The 23,764-nt window shown below is 40.2% G+C and overlaps 1 protein-coding gene across 1 annotated transcript; it reads right to left on the bottom strand.

The window, feature by feature from the left end:
- Positions 1-23,704, bottom strand: LOC139751200 (uncharacterized). Its single transcript, XM_071666372.1, has 10 exons — positions 23,551-23,704; positions 15,654-16,295; positions 12,403-13,224; positions 11,537-11,638; positions 10,813-10,968; positions 9,670-9,834; positions 8,791-8,958; positions 5,492-5,659; positions 4,892-5,059; positions 1-862 (listed from the first exon to the last, which is right to left on the bottom strand). The coding sequence occupies exons 2-10, from the start codon at positions 16,251-16,253 to the stop codon at positions 317-319; spliced, it is 2,895 nt and encodes a 964-aa protein (XP_071522473.1). The 5' UTR covers positions 16,254-16,295; positions 23,551-23,704; the 3' UTR covers positions 1-316.
- Positions 23,705-23,764: the final 60 nt, after the last annotated feature.

Raw genomic sequence — 23,764 nt, 5'->3', positions numbered from 1 at the left:
TTTTTTTTTTTTTTTTTTTTTTTTTAATTTTCCAAAAGAAGGAACAGAGAATTGGGCCAGGTGAGGGTATTCCCTCAAGGCCCAGTCCTCTGTTCTTAACGCTACCTCGCTAATGCGGGAAATGGCGAATAGTTTGAAAGAAAGAAAGAAGTTCTACAGAAATAGTTAGTTAATGAAAAGAAAGTAAAACTTTACAGAAAATGTTACATTTTAAAGAACTATTGTTAACATTATGACATCTATCATAGATTTTGTTTTTACATAGATTATTTAAATTATGAATTTGTAATCAAAGGAAGGTTACTGATATTTTTGACTATGAACTGCTTTTGTGAGGGCAGTTTGATAGAGGTACTAAAGGCAAAATTACTCCACATTCATCAACTATTATGTTATAATAAGCTTCAAACTTGACTGCTGCAGTTACTAATTCAATCCCCTTCACAACTTTGCCAAACGATAAATGATAATGTTCTGAGACATATGGTCTAGTAACAATAGCAAATTGGGCACTCAAAGCAGCTTCTTTATAGACACCATACACAAGGCCAACTTCCCCAAGCCTGTCTTGCTCCCCACCTGTTTTGAGGCCAGGTAATATCCTGCCACCTGTGCCATCTCTGTTTTCATAGTCACCACCAACTATCTCTTCGCCTGTATAATCTCTTTCATTCACCATATGCAGCAGAGTTTTGCGATAAGAAGGACCTTGCTCTCCAGTACACAGGGCAAGAAACAATTGACCTCTACCAGAGCTTCCTGTGAGTTGTATATAGACCCGGCCTTTTAATGTATCCTTCCAGGCAAGGTCAAGAAATGTGAGGGCTGATGCATCATCTATCAGCATCCGAACATTGTCATACTGGGGGGTAAATAAAAAAATTAGGTTATTCCTGCTTCAGTCAACTTCACCTGTATAATCACACTTATGCAAAATATATTTTGTCAATATATATATATATATATATATATATATATATATATATATATATATATATATATATATATATATGATTTGGTAAACAGAGAAGAGGTAGTAAAAGCTTTGCGGAAGATGAAAGCCGGCAAGGCAGCAGGTTTGGATGGTACTGCAGTGGAATTTATTGAAAAAGGGGGTGACTGTATTGTTGACTGGTTGGTAAGGTTATTTAATGTATGTATGACTCATGGTGAGGTGCCTGAGGATTGGCGGAATGCGTGCATAGTGCTATTGTACAAAGGCAAAGGGGATAAGAGTGAGTGCTCAAATTACAGAGGTATAAGTTTGTTGAGTATTCCTGGTAAATTATATGGGAGGGTATTGATTGAGAGGGTGAAGGTATGTACAGAGCATCAGATTGGGGAAGGAAGAGCAGTGTGGTTTCAGAAGTGGTAGAGGATGTGTGGATCAGGTGTTTGCTTTGAAGAATGTATGTGAGAAATACTTAGAAAAGCAAATGGATTTGTATGTAGCATTTATGGATCTGGAGAAGGCATATGATAGAGTTAATAGAGATGCTCTGTGGAAGGTATTAAGAATATATGGTGTGGGAGGCAAGTTGTTAGAAGCAGTGAAAAGTTTTTATCGAGGAGGTATGGCATGTGTACGTGTAGGAAGAGAGGAAAGTGATTGGTTCTCAGTGAATGTAGGTTTGCGGCAGGGGTGTGTGATGTCTCCATGGTTGTTTAATTTGTTTATGGATGGGGTTGTTAGGAGGTGAATGCAAGAGTTTTGGAAAGAGGGGCAAGTATGAAGTCTGTTGGGGATGAGAGAGCTTGGGAAGTGAGTCAGTTGTTGTTCGCTGATGATACAGCGCTGGTGGCTGATTCATGTGAGAAACTGCAGAAGCTGGTGACTGAGTTTGGTAAAGTGTGTGAAAGAAGAAAGTTAAGAGTAAATGTGAATAAGAGCAAGGTTATTAGGTACAGTAGGGTTGAGGGTCAAATCAATTGGGAGGTGGGTTTGAATGGAGAAAAACTGGAGGAAGTAAAGTGTTTTAGATATCTGGGAGTGGATCTGGCAGCGGATGGAACCATGGAAGCGGAAGTGGATCATAGGATGGGGGAGGGGGGGAAAATTCTGGGAGCCTTGAAGAATGTGTGGAAGTCGAGAACATTATCTCGGAAAGCAAAAATGGGTATGTTTGAAGGAATAGCGGTTCCAACAATGTTGTATGGTTGCGAGGCGTGGGCTATGGATAGAATGGTGCGCAGGAGGATGGATGTGCTGGAAATGAGATGTTTGAGGACAATGTGTGGTGTGAGGTGGTTTGATCGAGTAAGCAACGTAAGGGTAAGAGAGATGTGTGGAAATAAAAAGAGCGTGGTTGAGAGAGCAGAAGAGGGTGTTTTGAAATGGTTTGGGCACATGGAGAGAATGAGTGAGGAAAGATTGACCAAGAGGATATATGTGTCGGAGGTGGAGGGAACGAGGAGAAGAGGGAGACCAAATTGGAGGTGGAAAGATGGAGTGAAAAAGATTTTGTGTGATCGGGGCCTGAACATGCAGGAGGGTGAAAGGAGGGCAAGGAATAGAGTGAATTGGAGCGATGTGGTATACCGGGGTTCACGTGCTGTCAGTGGATTGAATCAGGGCATGTGAAGCGTCTGGGGTAAACCATGGAAAGCTGTGTAGGTATGTATATTTGCGTGTGTGGACGTATGTATATACATGTGTATGGGGGTGGGTTGGGCCATTTCTTTCGTCTGTTTCCTTGCGCTACCTCGCAAACGCGGGAGACGGCGGCAAAAAAAAAAAAAAAAAAAAAATTTTTTTTTTTTTTTTTTTTTTTTTTTTTTCCCCCAGATGCTTCACATGCCTTGATTCAATCCACTGACAGCACGTGAACCCCGGTATACCACATCGCTCCAATTCACTCTATTCCTTGCCCTCCTTTCACCCTCCTGCATGTTCAGGCCCCGATCACACAAAATCTTTTTCACTCCATCTTTCCACCTCCAATTTGGTCTCCCTCTTCTCCTCGTTCCCTCCACCTCCGACACATATATCCTCTTGGTCAATCTTTCCTCACTCATTCTCTCCATGTGCCCAAACCATTTCAAAACACCCTCTTCTGCTCTCTCAACCACGCTCTTTTCATTTCCACACATCTCTCTTACCCTTACGTTACTTACTCGATCAAACCACCTCACACCACACATTGTCCACATATATATATATATATATATATATTATACTCTTTCGCTGTCTCCCATGTTAGCAAGGTAGCACAAGGAAACAGACGGGAAATGTCAAATGTATGTGAGAAATACTTGGAAAAACAAATGGATTTGTATGTAACAAATGGGATGGGAATGAATAAGGGCAGACAGTATGAATTATGTAAATGTGTATATATGAATATGTCTGTGGGTGTATATATATGTATACATTGAGATGTATAGGTATGTACATGTGCATGTGTGGACATGTATGTATATACATGTATATGCACATATACATAGATATACATATCACCAGATACATCCAAAGACATACACATACACTGACATACATATATACACATGTACATATTCATACTTGCTTGCCTTCATCCATTCCAGGCACTACCCCATCCTACAGCATATGGCAATGCTATCCCCTGCTTCAGCGAGGTACCGCCAAGAAAACAGACAAAAAAAGGCCATATTCGTTCACACTCAGTCTAGCTGTCATGTGTAGTGCACCGAAACCACAGGGCCCTACAAACCTTTCCATAAAACTTGCCAAGTACACCCAACAAAATTATATCTCTTTTTGTGCTTGTATAAGATGGCACTAAACAGGCATTTCAATAGTCCTCAGGTATCTCACCATGATCCATACATACATACATTGAAAATCTTAACTAACCAAACAACAACAGTCACATCAATTCTAAAGAAATTCAATTGCAATACCATCCATTCCAGCTGCCTTGCTACATTTCATCTTATGCAAGGCTTTCACCACCTTGTCTCTCTTCACCAAACTTCTTTCCATGACTCTCACTTGGCATACCACCCTAACCCAAATACCCTAAATCTGCCATCCTATCATCAAAAATATTCACTAATCCTTCAAAATACTCACTCCTCTGCCCTTCATGAGTACCTATTACCAATATACAGAAATTTGAAGAATTCACTAACATTTAGCTCTTCCACAATTAACAGAGGGAATGTGTGTTAAACAGATGCTCTAGTGTATGGAAATAGTGATGGGGATGGACATTAGTCTGTATAGCGTAGTGAAAGTTGGGGGTTTTGGCAAATCTTGCAATTTACAGCAGAGTTCTCACACTGACATAAGTAATGGACTGGTCAGAGCGAAAGCAAGGTCAACAGTCCAGGAACTTGCACACACACACACACACAAATAAACACACAAAAAATTTTGGTAACAGTTTGAACTTGGGGTGACTGTATGGGCAACAGTTTGGTACCTTCCAAGCAAAATAAATGTGTAGATAAGTCTGTTAACTCAAAGGTAAACTGTTAATATGATCAACAGCTGGGTATCTTACAAACAAACTGAGGGAAGGGCAAGTCTATAAACCTACGGTTACATAAAGGGCATGCAAAACAGATAAGTAACTCAGGCAGAGTCAGGGCAAGGGCATGTCTTATAACTTATGGACAAGGCAAGTCTGGAACTGTCTGATAATTCAAAGGTAAAGTAAGGGCACAATCAAGTTTTGTGTTTTACAGGTAGAGTGTACACATGGTAACTTGCAGGAAGAGTGAAAGTTTGGGGAAAAGTTTATGGTTATTTATAAAGAAAGAAGGGAGCAAGTATCATTTTCGAGTATCCTGTCGGCAGAGTGAGGGCCTAAGGTAAAGTATGGTAACTTACAAGTATAAAATAGTCTTGGGTTAGTCTACAGTAAATTAAGGCAAAGGGTAGGTTTGAGTAGAAGACTTTGGTACTTACAGGAACGATAAGGGTGTGGTCAGGAACTGACTGTTCCTGAAGAGAATGAAGTATGACGTTCCCATCTTGGAGCAACAACTGGCTGGAGTACTGGAGGGAGTCCTTTGTTAACATTACATACACTGGCATCACGTTTCGAGTAAGCATCGCCATCATCAGGTCAGCCAGCTGTTAGGTAGAGGGAGACTATCAAAGATGGTGACAGAAAATGACAAGAAAGAAAAAAGACTGGATGTATATTAAAGATTTTCTCTGACAGTAACTTAAGATACCTGCATGAAAATATTTATCATTATCTATCAACACACACACTCAAATTTTCCTAAGTTTATAAACTGATGAAACAAGACATGCTTTCTCATCTGCCCACCTCCCACCTTTCTCATGCACATGCCATCACTGCTTCCCTAAATATATCTCATTTCATCTCAAGAACAAGCAGATAATGGATGTAATGAAGTCACTGCAAACTCAAGAGAATGGTTTATGGTTAACTGCACTAAGAAGACTAGCTTGCACAGAAATACTTAGTTGTTTTAAGATGCACCGAGTGGGAATGTACATATAAAACTTGAAATACAAATTTGTCAGTTAGTTTACCTTTAGGGTGAATGCATGGCTGGGTAGTTGCTGGTTCTGTAAAGGATGGACTATAAATTTGTTGTCCTGGAATAACACCTGGGAGGAGTATTGGTGGGAGTCCTTCGTTACCTCCACATAGACTGGGGTTGAGCCAACAGTTAGCACTACTTCCAGTAGATCACCCAGCTGTTAATAAATGGAGAATTTGGGAGTTGGTAAGAAAAAAAAAAAAAAGTACTTGAATGTAGGTTTTCTTTCTGTATTTCTCCAGATTTCTGTCTTAAATTGCTGGACAAGTAGCACAGTATATATCGTGTGCTATTTTTCTCTACATATTATTCATATTATTTATTACACACGATCGCCGTTTCCTATGTCAGTGAGGCAGCACCTGGAAACATGAAGAATGGCCCATCCACTCATATATTTATTTATGTACATAAATCTTGGGAGCCTTGAAGAATGTGTGGAAGTCAAGAACATTATCTTGGAAAGCAAAAATGGGTATGTTTGAAGGAATAGTGGTTCCAACAATGTTGTATGGTTGCGAGGCGTGGGCTATGGATAGAGTTGTGCGCAGGAGGGTGGATGTGCTGGAAATGAGATGTTTGAGGACAATGTGTGGTGTGAGGTGGTTTGATCAAGTAAGTAATGTAAGGGTAAGAGAGATGTGTGGAAATAAAAAGAGCGTGGTTGAGAGAGCAGAAGAGGGTGTTATGAAATGGAGAGAATGAGTGAGGAAAGATTGACCAAGAGGATATATGTGTCAGAGGTGGAGGGAACGAGGAGAAGTGGAAGACCAAATTGGAGGTGGAAAGATGGAGTGAAAAAGATTTTGAGTGATCGGGGCCTGAACATGCAGGAGGGTGAAAGGCGGGCAAGGAATAGAGTGAATTGGATCGATGTGGTATACCAGGGTTGCTTGCTGTCAGTGGATTGAATCAGGGCATGTGAAGCGTCCGGGGTAAACCATGGAAAGATCTGTGGGGCCTGGATGTGGAAAGGGAGCTGTGGTTTTGGGCATTATTGCATGACAGCTAGAGACTGAGTGTGAACGAATGGGGCCTTTGTTGTCTTTTCCTAGCGCTACCTCGCACACATGAGGAGGGAGGGGGATGGTATTCCATGTGTGGCGAGGTGGCGATGGGAATGAATAAAGGCAGACAGTGTGAATTGTGTGCATGGGTATATATGTATATGTCTGTGTGTGTATATATATGTGTACATTGAGATGTATAGGTATGTATATTTGCGTGGGTGGAAGTGTATGTATATACATGTGTATGGGGGTAGGTTGGGCCATTTCTTTCGTCTGTTTCCTTGCGCTACCTCGCAAACACGGGAGACAGCGACAAAGCAAAATAAATATAAATAAATATAAATGCCCATACACATACTTTTACATATCAACATAAGCACATATACAAACATATACATGCACATAAATATACATATATACACATGTACATATTCATACTTGCTTACTTTCATCCGTTCCTGGCGCTATCCTACCCCCATAGAAAACAGCATCGCTACCCCCTGCATCAGGAAAACAGACAAAAAAGGCCACATTCAATCACACTTTGTCTCTAGCTGTCATGTATAATGCACCGAAACTACAGCTCCCTATTCACATCCAAGCCCCACAGACCTTTCCATGGTTTACCCCAAACATTTCACATGCCCTGGTTCAGTCCATTGACAGCATGTCGACTTCAGTATACCACATCGTTCCAATTCACTCTATTCCTTACACACCTCTCACCCTCCGGTATGTTCAGGCCCTAATCACACAAAATCTTTTTCACCTCATCCTTTCACCTCCAATTTGGTCTCCCACTTCTCCTTGTTCCCTCCACCTCTGACACATATCCTCTTTGTCAATCTTTCCTCACTCATTCTTTCCATATGTCCAGACCATTTCAACACACCTTCTTCTGCTCTCTCAACCACACTCTTTTTATTTCCAGACATCTCTCATACCTTTTTTTTACTTGATGATCATACCACCTCAAATCACATATTGTCCTCAAACATTTCATTTCCATCACATCAACACTCCTCCGTACAACCCTATCAATAGTTCATGCCTCACAATCATATAACACTGCTGGAACTACTATTCCTTTAAACATATCCATTTTGGCTCTGAGATAACATTCTCTCCATCCACCCATTCTTCATTACTCCCAGAACTTTCACTTCCTCACCCACCCAGTGACATTTCCTGGTTGCATTCACTGCTAAGTCCACTCCCAGATATCTAAAACACTTCACTTCCTCCAATTTTTCTCCATTCAAACTTACATCCCAACTAACTTGTCCCTTAACCCTACTGAACTTAATAACCTTACTCTTACTCACATTTACTCTCAACTTTCTCCTTTCACACAATTTTCCAAACTCAGTCACAGACTTCCGCAGTTTCATACTCAAATCAGCCACTAGAGCTATATCATTGGCAAACAACAACTGACTCACTTCCCAGGCCCTCTCAACCCCAACAGACTGCATACTCACCCCTCTCTCCAAAACTCTTCCATTTACCTCCCTAATCACCCTATTTATAAAGAAAATAAATAACCATAGGGACATCACACATCCCTGCTGCAGACCGATATTCATTGGGAAACAGTCACTCTCCTCCCTACCTACTTGTCCACATGCCTTACATCCTTGGTAAAATTCACAATGCTCTTCCACCAATCAATATTTTCATCTTGACAAATATTTCACAAAACATTCTGGATATCTGATGTGCTGTAATACATACAGTTTCCTCTCCTTAGTCTTTACAACAAATATAATGACTTAAATACTTTATCTAGAGCCCATAACTTGCATCCATGCCACACTGTCAAGACTAATATACCCTCATGCAATTCAATCTTCACAATTCCAGATAGTGACCCCTCCTTCTACTCACAGACTGGGAGTGAACAAAAACCTAGTAACTTACAGACAGACTGGATGTGAGCAAATCTGATAACTCAGTCAGAATGAATGTGAACAACAGTCTGGTAACATACTGTCAGATGGTATGAGCAATAGTTTGGTATCTTACAGGTAGACTAGGTGCAAGGAACAGTCTGGGAACTTACATTCAGTTGGTGTGAACAACAATCTGGTAACTTATAGGCATACTGGGTATGAGCAACAATTGGTAACTTGCTGTCAGATGGTGTGAGCAACGTTCTGGTAACTTACAGGCAGAATGGGTGAGCAACTGTTTGGTAACTTACTGGCAGACAATGAGTTAATTAGTCTAGTAACTTACTGGTATAGTGTGGGTATGAACAAAAAATGTTTAAACTTACAGACAAAACAAACGCATGGTTGGGCAGTGGCTGGTTTTCCAAGGACTGTAGCATGAACCTGTCGTCTTGAAATGATGCTTGCGCAGAGTACAGGCAGGAACCCTTCACCATTACTGCATAAACTGGTGTTGACTTCAGGGTAAGCATTGCCATTACCAGCTCAACCAACTATTGGAGAGGGAGCTTTGTCTTAAGTCAGAAAATCAGGTAATTGATTTTTCTAATGGATCCATTTACTTGGTATTTTCTCTGCTGTCATGTAACACTACTAAGAACTGCTAAATTTTAATATTCATTCATGCAATCTTGATATCATCAATAGGTGAAAGCAAAACAAGGACATGGTGAATAATGTGGGGTTATGGGCTAAAGTTCCAAATGAATCACAGGCAGCTTATGGATAGCTTATTGAGCTATCAATAGCAACTTACAGGTTGAAAGAGGTAGGGTGATTTAAAGATGATGTGAACTGTAGGCAAGTCTCTAATTATCTGCAAACAGTGTGTGGATGTGGGTAAAACTATGATTTTAAGCAGAGTATGGGCATAGGCAACAGTTACTGTAACCTACAGAATATGGGCCTGGGCATGGTTTCTGGTAACTAGCAAAAAGAATGTAGGTAAGGGCAACAGTTTCTGGTAACTTACGAACAGTGTGTGGGTAAGGGGAACAGTTCCTGGTAACTTAGAGACAGTGTAAATATAGGCAACAGGTTTTGGTAAATGGAAGGCTGAGTGTGGGCATGGGAAAGTTTCTAATAACTTGCAGGCACAGTGTAGGCTTGGGCAAGTTTCTGATAACTTGCAGGAAGAGTGAGAGCATGGGCAACAGTCTTACAAGGGTAAAGTACAGGGCACAAACAACAAGTTGGTAACTTACAGGAAGAGTTAGGGACTGAGTGGGAGCTATCTTGTTTTCAGGGATAAGCACAAAATTTTTGTCTTGCATGAACACTTGAGAGAAATACTGATCTGAGTTCTTCATCAGCATCCCATAGACTGGAGTTGACTTGCTGGTAAGCACTGCCATCACTAGTGCAGCTAGCTGTTGAGCAAAACATTTTTAAAATGGAGAGAATTTTAAAATAACTCATTTTCATGAAATCTATCTATCTATATCTCTGATGCCCATTACCTTTGGGAATTCTTACCAAGAGCCTGGCCACAGCAAAAGTCTCCACTTATTCCTGTCATTACATGCCTCTCTTGCATACATTGTAACAAACATTCTTCCTCCATTTCTCTCCTTCTAGTACTCTTCCACTCAATTTCCCTGTCATTGTTGGTCTTCCTCTTACGCCAATCCCTTTAATTGTACTATCACACACTCTTCTTATAAATCCCTGTGTTGCATTCTTTCCACATGCCCAAACCACCTCAAAGTACTACATTCCACCTCCTCTAAAATCCACAATTCATTCCCTTTGCATTTCCTGACATACCACATCTCTCATGCACCCCCTTATTTCTTTCTTCATTCCAACTAGTCATACCACATGCTCCTCTCAAAACAGCTCATTTCCACAGCCTGGATTCTAGACCCACAGGAAACAGCATCACTACCCCCTGCTTCAGCGAGGTAGCACCAGGAAAGACAAAAACCCATACTCGTTTGCACTCAGTCTCTCATTGTTATGTGTAATGCACAAAAACCAAAACCACAGCTCCCTATCCACATCCAGGCCCCACAGACCTTTCCATGGTTTACCCTAGATGTTTCACATGCCCTGGTTCAATCCAGTGACTGAGCCAGATATCCATTTTTTCAAACAACCCCTAGGAGTGGATGAACAGTTGGGTTGAGTAAGGACCGACTGCTGCAACTAGGATTCGAACCTATGCACTCACCCCTGGGATGCCTGTGAATGCATCACAGTCAGGAATGCTAACTGCTACACCATGGAAGTCCATATTACAGACAAATCAATGGTTGGCAATAAGGTCTGCTTAAATGGTGGAGAGAAGACATAACTAAGTTTTAACCCACAGGCAGAGTGAAGGGAAACAGTCACTGGCAACTTACGGGCAGTGTGAAAGCTCGAGAGGGTGGTAAATGGCTCTCTGGTGGGCCCAGATAGATATTGTTGTCTTGGAGGGTCACATGACGATAGTGGTGATCGCCCCCATGAAGGGTCACTTCACAATAAAGCTGCTCAGTACCACATAATCCATGAAGGACCTGTACAGGAGGAACATAGTATTTCACCAAAGATAAGTCTGCATCATCTACCCATACAGACACATACACACACAAAAAAAATAGTTTGAAGCTTTAAATTTGCCCCTTTTATAAGAGACAAAAGAGAAGGGTGATCTGATCACAACCTTTAAATTTTTTAAACTGAATGATGATGAGGACAGTGGGTTCTTTGACAAATGTACTGACAGAACAGCCAGACAACAATGTGGTTAGGGAAAAAGTATGTAGAAAATGTAAAGATGTACCTTTATAATATGAGTGTGGTGGATGAATAAGATAACTAAGGTCATGGTTATTGCTGACAGTATTTATAAATTTCAGAACCTGAAAAATAAATAATGAAATAGAATATTACATGACTAAAGAACTAGTGGTTATGAATGCAAACATCAAAAAATTTAGAACTAATCAGACACTTGGCAGTTTAACAAAGTACTCCATAAATATCATGAAAATTTTTTATTAGGAAGAACAGCTACACAAGGTACGAAATACAGCTAATTTACAACTTGCTAAGGAAAAGCAGTTTAGTGACATGGACACCAACCTGCTTTTGAAGAGACAGCAGCATGTCAGCAATGTTGATCTTCAGTAGTTCAACAATATCAATATTTAGCAGTTTAGCAGAAAACTTCATCACCTCCAGAAACTGCTTACAAAAATATATTGAATTATTTATGTAATGATTTGTTAATATGGATTGCAAATTTTACGTGGTGTAAACTAAAAGGGATGGAAAATTAATAATATTATGCAATTACTAATCATCACCTCTCACACCAAATAACATTCTCACACCAAAGTTCACCTGTTTTAGCAATGACACACATCTCTCGCATCAGGTGAAGTGCATCCCTCATACCACAGACAGGCATCCCTTACACCATATAAATATACCTTCCAACTTAAGAGCACATTTCATAAGAGAGTAAGATAACTTCTACTTGATCCACCAAACTAAATAAGGACAGAATTAATAATAAGGAATGATATATCAAACAGAAACACAACTTTAAAGTCACCCATACAATATTTATATATGATATTCTCCTCCAATTTTTGAAAAATGATTCTGAATACCATTGAGAGGTTTGAAAGCACATCAGTTTCACAGAGCCATAAGTTTTACACACCAGTTATTCTTCAGTGGAGAAAAGAACAAATTTAAGGCACCAAGTCCTCACACACCTCAACACTGGGAAGTCACTTATGAAATAAAGACTGTGAAGGCATGTTGCAAGAACATCTAAGAAACTTGGCTCATATGGAAAAAAACATTTCTATTTGCCTACTGAATGGGAGAAAAGACGTATCTTATCCACTATTTTTCTGCCAGCCAGGAAAGTGTAAAGTAGAGGAATATATTAAATGTTTCATGTAATGTTCATTACAGTAACATGAAAAATTCTTTACCTGCAGAGCTTTTGTCATAGTTATGTCATAGACATATTCCTTGCAGTGCTGGAGCCATGCTTGAGCTGTAATAGTCTGGTGTCGAGCATCCTGAATAGCCTGAAACACTTCCTGTGCGGTGGTGGCCTTACTAAGACATTCTTGGTTGCTCACCAGCAGCTCCTGTTCCTTCATGCCCTCCTCTCGTGCCTTCCTCACCCAGTCTCTCTCCTTTTGAAGTTGTGGTATCAATTGTTTGCACTGCTTTACAGCTGCTTCAAGCTCTTGCACTGTCTTTCTGAAGTTCTTTTCCCCAGTCTCCAGCTGTTTATCATATATGTCAAGGTAGGAGAATGTCTGCTCAAAGCTGGCCAGTTGATCACTGTTTCGGCTCATCTGTTGCTGTCTCTGGTGTTCCAAAATCTTTGTAATCTCTGCTCTTAAAGCATATTCAGTTGGCAGTACTGTAGTACTCCACTGATATAACAAAATTATGACTCCGATGGATAAAAAGATACCAATGCATTTCTTTGATTTAAGATAATGCATAAATCTCTCTCTGAGTTTTCCACATAAATACTCATGCTGTAAAACACCAACAGTTTCACTAACACCTACTCCTGTTAATATTAACTTTTCTAAATCATAGTTAATGGGAACTTGTTCAGTATTGGTAATTTCATGCTGAGCTCGGCAGCTGGGACACGTTATTGAGCAACAAATTATCATGTTAGTGATACAGCAGGAGCAGAGAGAGTGACCACAAGGCAGCACACGTGGCCGCCGTCTGTCTTTATCATATACCCCAAAACAGATCAAACAACTGTTCAAGTTTTCACTGTCCTGAAAATATCATCATGCATTAGTCATGGTCATAAGATCAAAAACAGTTAATGTATAAGCTTGGATATATAAAACTATGAATGTTAAAGACATCTTCTCTGACTACCTTCCCAACACATTCTACATGCACGGGCATTATGATACTTACTATGTCTAAAGTGAACTTAGGTTACCTCAAATTTTCTCATACAGTAACAAATTACCATATATATATATATATATATATGACTTACTCTGATGTACTTATATCATTTAGTGTACTTTCTTGCTCATAAACAGAGGCCTATGACCATCTGAGCAAGTATTTCCCTAGCTGGAGATTACAATACCATTCTGGCTCCTAAAATGTGGTGTATCAATGAGAATTAATCCCATTTAACCATCCTACAACATAACCAATCACAGACCAATTACAAAAATCCAAAACAAAATTCATCAACATAACACCTAACCCACCCATTACTCCTACTGACATTCACATCATGATTAAAAACCTAAAATCATCTCCACAATATATCAAATTTCTATATGAAAAGCTCAAGTCTAAAGACAACATAAGCACTTACACACATCTTCAACAAATCTTAGTTAGCACAATCCAAAATACTTGGAAACTTGCCAACATAGTATGAATCCATAAACCCACCAATAGCCCAACTTTCCTTCCTATTAGTGCCCTATACCACTGCTATGATCAACATTTAAACTCCTAAAAAATCTGATCCACAAATGAGTCAACCAAAATATCCTACATTGACCTGAAGAGCACAGCTTCAGATGCAATCACTCCACCGCCACAGTACATGCAGACCTTATGCAACACACTCCTGATGACTTTGACCTGCCACAAACATCCTTTTGCACAGTACAAGTTGCAAAAAAATCACATTTCCAAACAACTGAACTTGAAAGATACATATCACCAAACTTCATAAGAGGTTTAAAAAAAAATGGTTAGCCAAATTCACAGATAAATGTCATGCCAGAGTCATTCGTTTTCTCTCCAACCCTCTTCAACTTCTTCAAGCAAAATCTTCTTTCATCCCTTTCAAACAACCGTGTGCAAGTCCTCTCATGTACAGACCTCACAATCACATCATGACACCCTAAAACTACACAAGCAGCAACAGAAATGTGAACAAAATGGTTGGCCAAAGTCACAGAGCACTGTCATGCCAACGTTATTCAAAAAGGCTTTGCTTCTTAAATCCCCAACCTCTAAAACAGTACACCAAAGGAGTAGTTCTTTCTCCAACCCTCTTCAACTTCTTCCAGTGCAATCTTCTCTCATCCCCTTTCAAACTACAATGTGCAAGTCCTCTCATGTACAGACCTCACAATCACATCATAACACCCTAAAACTACACAAGCAGCACCAAAAATGTGGCAGTAAATCAAACAACAAGAACACTTGCTCATTCAAAAGAGAATGTATGCATCTCTGCAAAACTCCTTCATTACTCTCTTAACCCAAGATATTAACCCATCCCAGAATTCTAAATTTTTGATTACTCATTCAAGTAACACCAACCAAACTAGGTACCACACAACACTCAGTCCCACACCATAAACATCAGCAAAGACCATAAACAAACTAAATGCAATTAGAATACAAGAAAAAGAATCCCTCATTATGTGCTATAAGCAATTCACCAACTCCATCTAAAACTCTGCTTAACCTGCCTTGTCATCCACCCTTTGAAAAGCAAACATTTGAAACTATTCACCACAAAACAACACAAAGAACTGTCAACAGCTACTTAACAACCACAAATATTCAACAGCTGCACAAAATAAAAACCTAATATAATCCCACCTCTACCTGCTTGGCATACAGTTGTTTATAGTACCCAAAACACTCAATAACCATCGATCACAAAAACAAAAAGTTCACCCATCCCTCATGATATAAACAACACATATTCACATAGCAATGAATCCACATTATAACACAGCACTGCCCCCTAAATCTTTCTTAACCTCTACTCCACTACACACTTTCTCATATGAATTTACATTCCCCAGAAATGTTAAAGTCACAGCTTCATGTCTGCATTCTAGACACCATGCGTCTCTCCAACACTGCAAAAACTGATTCATCATTTCCATGATGTAATTTCCGTACTGAAGAGAGACAACTGTCTCAAATGTCCTGTACTCATCTAAGATAAATACACAGCATAACCACATTTCTTGAGTGAGATTCTGCCTGATGGATGTAACTACATTCTTAAGTACTGCAGGAGCCACATACAAAGGGGTCCTGGGGCCTGAAGGTAAGGTATAAATTTCATCAGATCATTATATTAAGGTTTAATGATCATATTCCTAGATATTACTTCTATAATCAAGTACTATAAGCATGTTGATTCCATTATCAATATTTTCTCCAATAAGGAGATACAAAGAATGGAATATTTCAAACTCACCTGACATTCCTCCTGGTCTGTTGTATGATGTTCCACATCCACTGGCCCAGGATTCTCTTTCCTTATCCCATGTTTGTGGTCCCTTGTACCATATTTCCGATTCTTTGTCATAAATCTTTGGTCACTTGTTGCAAGATTCTGGTCCTTTAATCCAGCTTCTTGGTTACCTGTCTCAGGTTCTTGGTCATATGTAACATCCTCCTGGTCCCTTATTCTGAGTTTAAGCTCACATGTCTGTGGTTCCTGATCACATGTGACATGTTCCAGATTCCTTGTTCTGAGTTCTTGCCCACTACTTTCAAGTTCCAAATCACATGCATTGGGCTCCTGCATTCTTGTCTCGGATTCTTGATCACAAGTAATGCATAACTGTTCCCCTATTTCAGGTTCCTGGTTACTAGTCTCAGGTTGTTGATCACTTGTTCTATGCTCATCAATTGCTCTAGGTTCTTGGGTACTTGTTGTATAATCCTGGTCCCACATTTCAGGTTCAAAGTGACTTTCCCCAGGTTCTTGATCAATTGTCGTGGTCTCCTGGTCCTCTGTTCCAATTTCCTGGTTGCAAGAAGTGTTGAGGATGCGTCGCCGAAGTCTATCCATGATTGTTAAAATATGTATACAGCCCAAACAAGGCAGTAAGTCCTGTTAAGTAATATGCATCCAGTCAGTATTAAAAATAAAAGACATCAAGTGATAAAGAAACACTCCAAATAGAAATCTCCATATCACTACCAATTAATATGTTCCTGCACTTTGTCCAGCATAAAACATCAAAAACAAGGATAGTATCTTGCATTCATAACCTGACAAAACAGGAGAGCTGCTTCTAAAATACTTGCTTACATATGTAGACCTACAGTAACTTATTGTGTTACCAACTAAATTGGTGCCCCTGACACCCTAATATCTTGTTATCATCATACAGGAAAGTAATTACACAAATCATCGAGTCCCTCTTCTAACTCATATTCACCCCACATTTAACCCCTTCACTGTAAACAAAGGAAAAAATCCACTTCTCTCTGTACAGCAGAGAACATAAAGTAGAAAAAAAAAAGCCATCTTATTCTACTGTCTAATATTCAAGAAAGCAGGAATCCCTTTCCATACCATCTACAGTGTATGAAAAAAAGGCCATATATGAACCATCCACAGTGAAGGGGTTAAAGGTTGGTATAAAAGGTCAAATTTCTTGAGTTGTTGTTTTTGCTGCAAATCAAGAGATCAGTGTAAAAAGAAAGACAATACCATCCCAGATGCTTTGTGCAGTGGCAGTATTGTAACCAATGAGGTTAGGAGGTGCTGCTACAATGGTTGGCTCAAAATTGGGAAAAATTTAAAATTTCAGTACCCCAAGAGTATACTCTTGTTTTCTAGTCTCTAAGTCTTACCCTGCCTTCTCATGGTAACCATGTTATTCAACCTTTTAGGGGTGGAACTAAAGGGGGATGTGTTGCCCAACTCCATCAGGGCAATAGCAGTAGTAATAGTAGCTCTCTTTACTTCAAATACAGACACTTGAGGTGTGCTGGGGTTTTTAGTTTTTTTGGACAATGCGGGAGCCCTGCTGCTTCTGGGAAACACTATGCTGGAGCCGTCCTGTGGCCAGTCAAAGGCAAGGCACAGAAGGCTTAGAAGAGGCACTGGAGTCCATCAGTAATGCTGAGGAGTAAAAGGGTCATAGAAATGAGGGTGATGGTGCTGAATGTAAATGGAGTGACTAGTGAGAGTGAAAGGAGGGAGCTTGTATAGACATTCAGATGTTATAGCAGGGATGTGCTGGGGATTGAGGAAACCAATATCCTTGGGCAAGGTGTGTGGAGTGAAAATAAATGATATATGCAAGTTATGGGAGGGCATACAAGTGAAGTAGTATGGACAGGAATGAATGAAGATTATCAAAGAAGAGGGAGAGTAGGATGTACAATTCTGCTATAGTCAAAAGTGTGGGAGAGTGTTGCAGAACATGGACAGAATGGATCAAGAATCATGTGAATGAAAGGAAAGACTGAAATTGTGAAGTATGTATGTGTATATGTGCTTCTGAATATGAAGACTATGCTAGGTAAGGATGAAATGAAGCACTCCAAAATTTGAATAACTGTATAAACGGTCTTGAGAAAGACAAAAACATGGTTCTAATGGCAACATGAATGCAAAGGTGGGATGAGATGAAAATGGCAAGATAGTTGGTAAATTGGGAGTGCCTGGAGTAAATGATTACAGAAGTTATCATGTAGTCCTCTGTGCCAAGAAGAGTTTATTCCTTGTAGACACCATTTTCCAGCACAAGATGATCCACAGGTATACATGTTTGATATATAAAGGAAGAGAAAAGCAAAAGGGTTTGACTGACAATGTGGAAATGGATAAAAGATTGAGAAAGGCCGTGTACTAGGATTATGAGATTCTTCTTTACAGACTCTGACAATTTCAGTTCTTGTTACGGTGAGGATCAGGGAGAAGCAGAGGTACATGAGGCATAGGATATAGATGGGGTTGTACAGATAAGGTTAGATGTGTTGGAAATGAAGTGCTGTCGATGGATTGAGCCGGGGCATGTGGGGCGTCTGGGATGAGCCATGGAAAGTTTTGTTGGGCCTAGATGTGGAGGGGGAGCTGTGGTTTTGGTGCATTACACGACAGCTGGAGACTTGAGTGTGAACGAATATGCCCTTTGTTGTCTTTACATAGCGCTACCTCGCACACACGCAGGGGGAGGAGGGTGCCATTTCATGTGTGGCAGGAATGGATGAAGGCAGTATGTATGAATATGTACATGTGTATATGTCTGTGTATGTATATGCATATGTTGAAATGTGTATGTATGTATATGTGTGTGTGTGGGCATCTATGTATATACATGTGTATGTGGGTAGGTTGGGCCATTCTTTTGTCTGTCTCCTTGCGCTACCTCGCAGACGCGGGAGACAGCGACAAAGCAAAATAAAAATATATACAGAGGTATAAGTTTGTTGAGTATTCCTGGTAAATTATATGGGAGGGTATTGATTGAGAGGGTGAAGGCATGTACAGAGCATCAGATTGGGGAAGAGCAGTGTGGTTTCAGAAGTGGTAGAGGATGTGTGGATCAGGTGTTTGCTTTGAAGAATGTATGTGAGAAATACTTAGAAAAGCAAATGGATTTGTATGTAGCATTTATGGATCTGGAGAAGGCATATGATAGAGTTGATAGAGATGCTCTGGGGAAGGTATTAAGAATATATGGTGTGGGAGGCAAGTTGTTAGAAGCAGTGAAAAGTTTTTATCGAGGATGTAAGGCATGCGTACGTGTAGGAAGAGAGGAAAGTGATTGGTTCTCAGTGAATGTAGGTTTGCGGCAGGGGTGTGTGATGTCTCCATGGTTGTTTAATTTGTTTATGGATGGGGTTGTTAGGGAGGTAAATGCAAGAGTTTTGGAAAGAGGGGCAAGTATGAAGTCTGTTGGGGATGAGAGAGCTTGGGAAGTGAGTCAGTTGTTGTTCGCTGATGATACAGCGCTGGTGGCTGATTCATGTGAGAAACTGCAGAAGCTGGTGACTGAGTTTGGTAAAGTGTGTGAAAGAAGAAAGTTAAGAGTAAATGTGAATAAGAGCAAGGTTATTAGGTACAGTAGGGTTGAGGGTCAAGTCAATTGGGAGGTGAGTTTGAATGGAGAAAAACTGGAGGAAGTGAAGTGTTTTAGATATCTGGGAGTGGATCTGGCAGCGGATGGAACCATGGAAGTGGAAGTGGATCATAGGGTGGGGGAGGAGGCGAAAATTCTGGGAGCCTTGAAGAATGTGTGGAAGTCGAGAACATTATTTCGGAAAGCAAAAATGGGTATGTTTGAAGGAATAGTGGTTCCAACAATGTTGTATGGTTGCGAGGCGTGGGCTATGGATAGAGTTGTGCGCAGGAGGATGGATGTGCTGGAAGTGAGATGTTTGAGGACAATGTGTGGTGTGAGGTGGTTTGATCGAGTAAGTAACGTAAGGGTAAGAGAGATGTGTGGAAATAAAAGGAGCGTGGTTGAGAGAGCAGAAGAGGGTATTTTCAAATGGTTTGGGCACATGGAGAGAATGAGTGAGGAAAGATTGACCAAGAGGATATATGTGTCGGAGGTGGAGGGAACGAGGAGAAGAGGGAGACCAAATTGGAGGTGGAAAGATGGAGTGAAAAAGATTTTGTGTGATCAGGGCCTGAACATGCAGGAGGGTGAAAGGAGGGCAAGGAATAGAGTGAATTGGAGCGATGTGGTATACCGGGGTTGACGTGCTGTCAGTGGATTGAATCAGGGCATGTGAAGCGTCTGGGGTAAACCATGGAAAGCTGTGTAGGTATGTATAGTTGCGTGTGTGGATGTATGTATATACATGTGTATGGGGGTGGGTTGGGCCATTTCTTTCGTCTGTTTCCTTGCGCTACCTCGCAAACGCGGGAGACAGTGACAAAGCAAAAAAAAAAAAAATATATATATATATATTTATTTTGCTTTGTCGCTGTCTCCCGCATTTGCGAGGTAGCACAAGGAAACAGACGAAAGAAATGGCCCAACCCACCCCCATACACATGTATATACATACACGTCCACACACGCAAATATACATACCCATACATCTCAATGTACACATATATATATACACACACAGACACATACATATATACACATGCACACAATTCACACTGTCTGCCTTTATTCATTCCCATCCCCACCTCGCCACACATGGAATAACATCCCCCTCCCCCCTCATGTGTGCGAGGTAGCACAAGGAAAAGACAACAAAGGCCCCATTCGTTCACACTCAGTCTCTAGCTGTCATGCAATAATGCCCGAAACCACAGCTCCCTTTCCACATCCAGGCCCCACAGAACTTTCCATGTTTTACCCCAGACGCTTCACATGCCCTGATTCAATCCACTGACAGCATGTCAACCCCGGTATACCACATCGATCCAATTCACTCTATTCCTTGCCCGCCTTTCACCCTCCTGCATGTTCAGGCCCCGATCACTCAAAATCTTTTTCACTCCATCTTTCCACCTCCAATTTGGTCTCCCACTTCTCCTCGTTCCCTCCACCTCCGACACATATATCCTCTTGGTCAATCTTTCCTCACTCATTCTCTCCATGTGCCCAAACCATTTCAAAACACCCTCTTCTGCTCTCTCAACCCTGCTCTTTTTATTTCCACACATCTCTCTTACCCTTACATCTCTTACTCGATCAAACCACCTCACACCACATATTGTCCTCAAACATCTCATTTCCAGCACATCCACCCTCCTGTGCACAACTCTATCCATGGCCCACGCATCGCAACCATTCAACATTGTTGGAACCACTATTCCTTCAAACATAGCAATTTTTGCTTTCGGAGATAATGTTCTCGACTTCCACACATTCTTCAAGGCTCCCAGGATTTTCGCCCGATCCCCCACCCTATGATTCACTTCCGCTTCCATGGTTCCATCCCCTGCCAGATCCACTCCCAGATATCTAAAACACTTTACTTCCTCCAGTTTTTCTCAATTCAAACTTACCTCCCAATTGACTTGACCCTCAACCCTACAGTACCTAATAACCTTGCTCTTATTCACAATTACTCTTCCAGACATATACGTATATGTCTGTGTATGTGGGTGGGTTGGGCCATTCTTTTGTCTGTTTCCTTGCGCTACGTCGCTAACGCGGGAGACAGCAACAAAGTATAATAAACATATATCTTTCTTTTAAACTATTCACCATTTCCCGCATTAGCGAGGTAGCGTTAAGAACAGGGGACTGGGCCTTTGTGGAATATCCTTACCTGGCCCCACTCTGTTCCTTCTTTTGGAAAATTAAAAAAAAAAAAAAAAGAGAGGGGAGGATTTCCAGCCCCCCGCTCCCTCCCCTTTTAGTCGCCTTCTACGACACGCAGGGAATACGTGGGAAGTATTCTTAATCCCCTATCCCCAGGAATAAATAAACATATATATATATATATATATATATATATATATATATATTTATATATATATATATAGATTGACTCATATGAAAGATGAAAGCCAAACTAGGGAAACGGGATAGAGATGAAGTGTGGCAGTGAGGTATGGTGGCTAATAGCAAGCCTTTATGCGAATGATATTGTGTTGTGTGCTGAGAATGGAGTTGCTGATGGTCATAAGTGTTTTATGAAGTGTGTAAGAGTAGGCAATTGAAGGTAAATGCAAGTAAAATAATGGTGTTTGAAAGAAAACAAAGTATAGATTTTGCAAAACCCTATCAATGAAAGAAGACAGTCTACTAAACTGTGTTGTGGATATGGAGGGGAAGAAAGGCTGGAAGAGGTGAGAAAACCTAAGTATTTAGGAGCTGTCTTGGATAAGTTTGGTGATATGGAAGGAGAGATAAGGAAGAAAGTAGTAGGGTAAAAGAGTCCTTGGGTTCCTAAACAGAGTAATGAAAGGTAGAGGTGTATGTAAGGAAAGGAAAAGAGGATCAAAGGAAAGCATATTCCTCCCAACCCAGACATGTGCTGCTGAAAGATGGACATGAAATGAGTCACAGTGGTGAACAATCCAGGATATGGAAATGAGCTATTTGAGAAAAGCATGAGGTATTACAAGATGGGAAGAAGAAATGAGGGGGTCTTTAAGCAATATGATATGGCAGGGAATGCAAAGGGAATAAATTTCTGAGTGGTAGACTGGATGTAATGTATCAACCTGAGCACATGGAAAAAATGCAAGAGTGGGAGTTTACAAGAAAAATGTATGATAGTACAATTAAAGGGGTTGGTGTGAGAGGAAGACCATCTGTGACATGGGGATATATATTGGAGGAATACTCAAGGGAGAGAAATGTTAGAAGAATGCATGGAATATGTACATGAGTGAGGCATGTAAGGACAGGGATAAATGGAGACTTTTGCAGTGGTCAGCATCTTGATGAATGTTCCCAAAAGGCAAGGGCACCTCATATTGATAGATTGGTAGATACCAACCTAAAAAAATCCTAACCTAGCATTACTTAAAATTCTCTGCATTTGACTATCAGTGGTGGAATAATGCTCCACTACCTATAATAAATACACTTATTTTCAACAATATTAACTTAAAATTGCTGCAAAACTGATGTAACGGATTACTTACTTGATTCCGAAATATTTTATTTAAAGGTTTACAGAAGTTCATAAAAGTCCCCCTTGCTCATTGTCAACAAGGGAGACATTGCTTGAGGATGCATTTTACTTCATAGAATATCAGGAAAGTGGAAGGTTCAAATTCTATTTACATGCATCACAAGATTAGCTTTGGATTTTCAAAGAGTGTTTTACAATGGAAATGTAATATCTGAAGAAATGGAGTGGCAGAGTGTGATTAAAAGCATTCCTTTTAAATTATACATTAAATAAACACATTAGTAGTGGGGAATGACATGATCATGGAACATATACGGTTAAGTAAACCTTATATTGTAGCAGTTATATCAGCTGTAAGAACACTACGCGAGTTTCTCGAGTACTCTGAAATTTTAACAATATAATCGCGTTATGATTTACTTGGGAAAAAATCTTAAAGAAAATAAACAAGTAAAAACTGTTTAACATATGCTACATGCACTAAACCCATTAACTACCCAGTAATGGAAATTTTGGGATTCCCAGGACCAGCAATTAATGTCTCCTAAATCACATATATTCCTTCCTAATGCTAGCAATGCAGAGGCGTCTTGTGTAAAGCACAAGCTCTAATCGCTGCCCTACCCATACTTGCCTAATCTCTTAGCATGATTAATTGTATGCCCTCATTAGCAACCGAACTAATTCGTTTTTCAACTATGCCAAAACAACGATTTGGATTTCCTTCAAACTCTTGTTTCACTTGTTACGAAAACACGTACATTCGTAGTGACTTAAAGCATCATATTTACCTAATTGAAATAATCTGCGATGTGTGTTGAAGTTAATGTCTCCTGTGCCAGTTTGGCGTTGTTGCTATAGCTTCTCTTGATAAGAATAAAGGCAGAAAATACCTCTACATTTTCACATTTCGTACTATTCACGTCCAGGACATACTGCAGTAATGCCAGATTAGTGGAAGATCTTATGGTCGCAAAGGACGTACCAGGTAGGAAGCAAAGTCTT

This window comes from Panulirus ornatus, chromosome 11 (assembly GCF_036320965.1).
Source record: "Panulirus ornatus isolate Po-2019 chromosome 11, ASM3632096v1, whole genome shotgun sequence".
Lineage (NCBI taxonomy): Eukaryota > Metazoa > Arthropoda > Malacostraca > Decapoda > Palinuridae > Panulirus > Panulirus ornatus.
The sequence above is the reverse complement of the archived record's forward strand: the minus strand, read 5'-3'. Positions and strand labels throughout refer to the sequence as shown.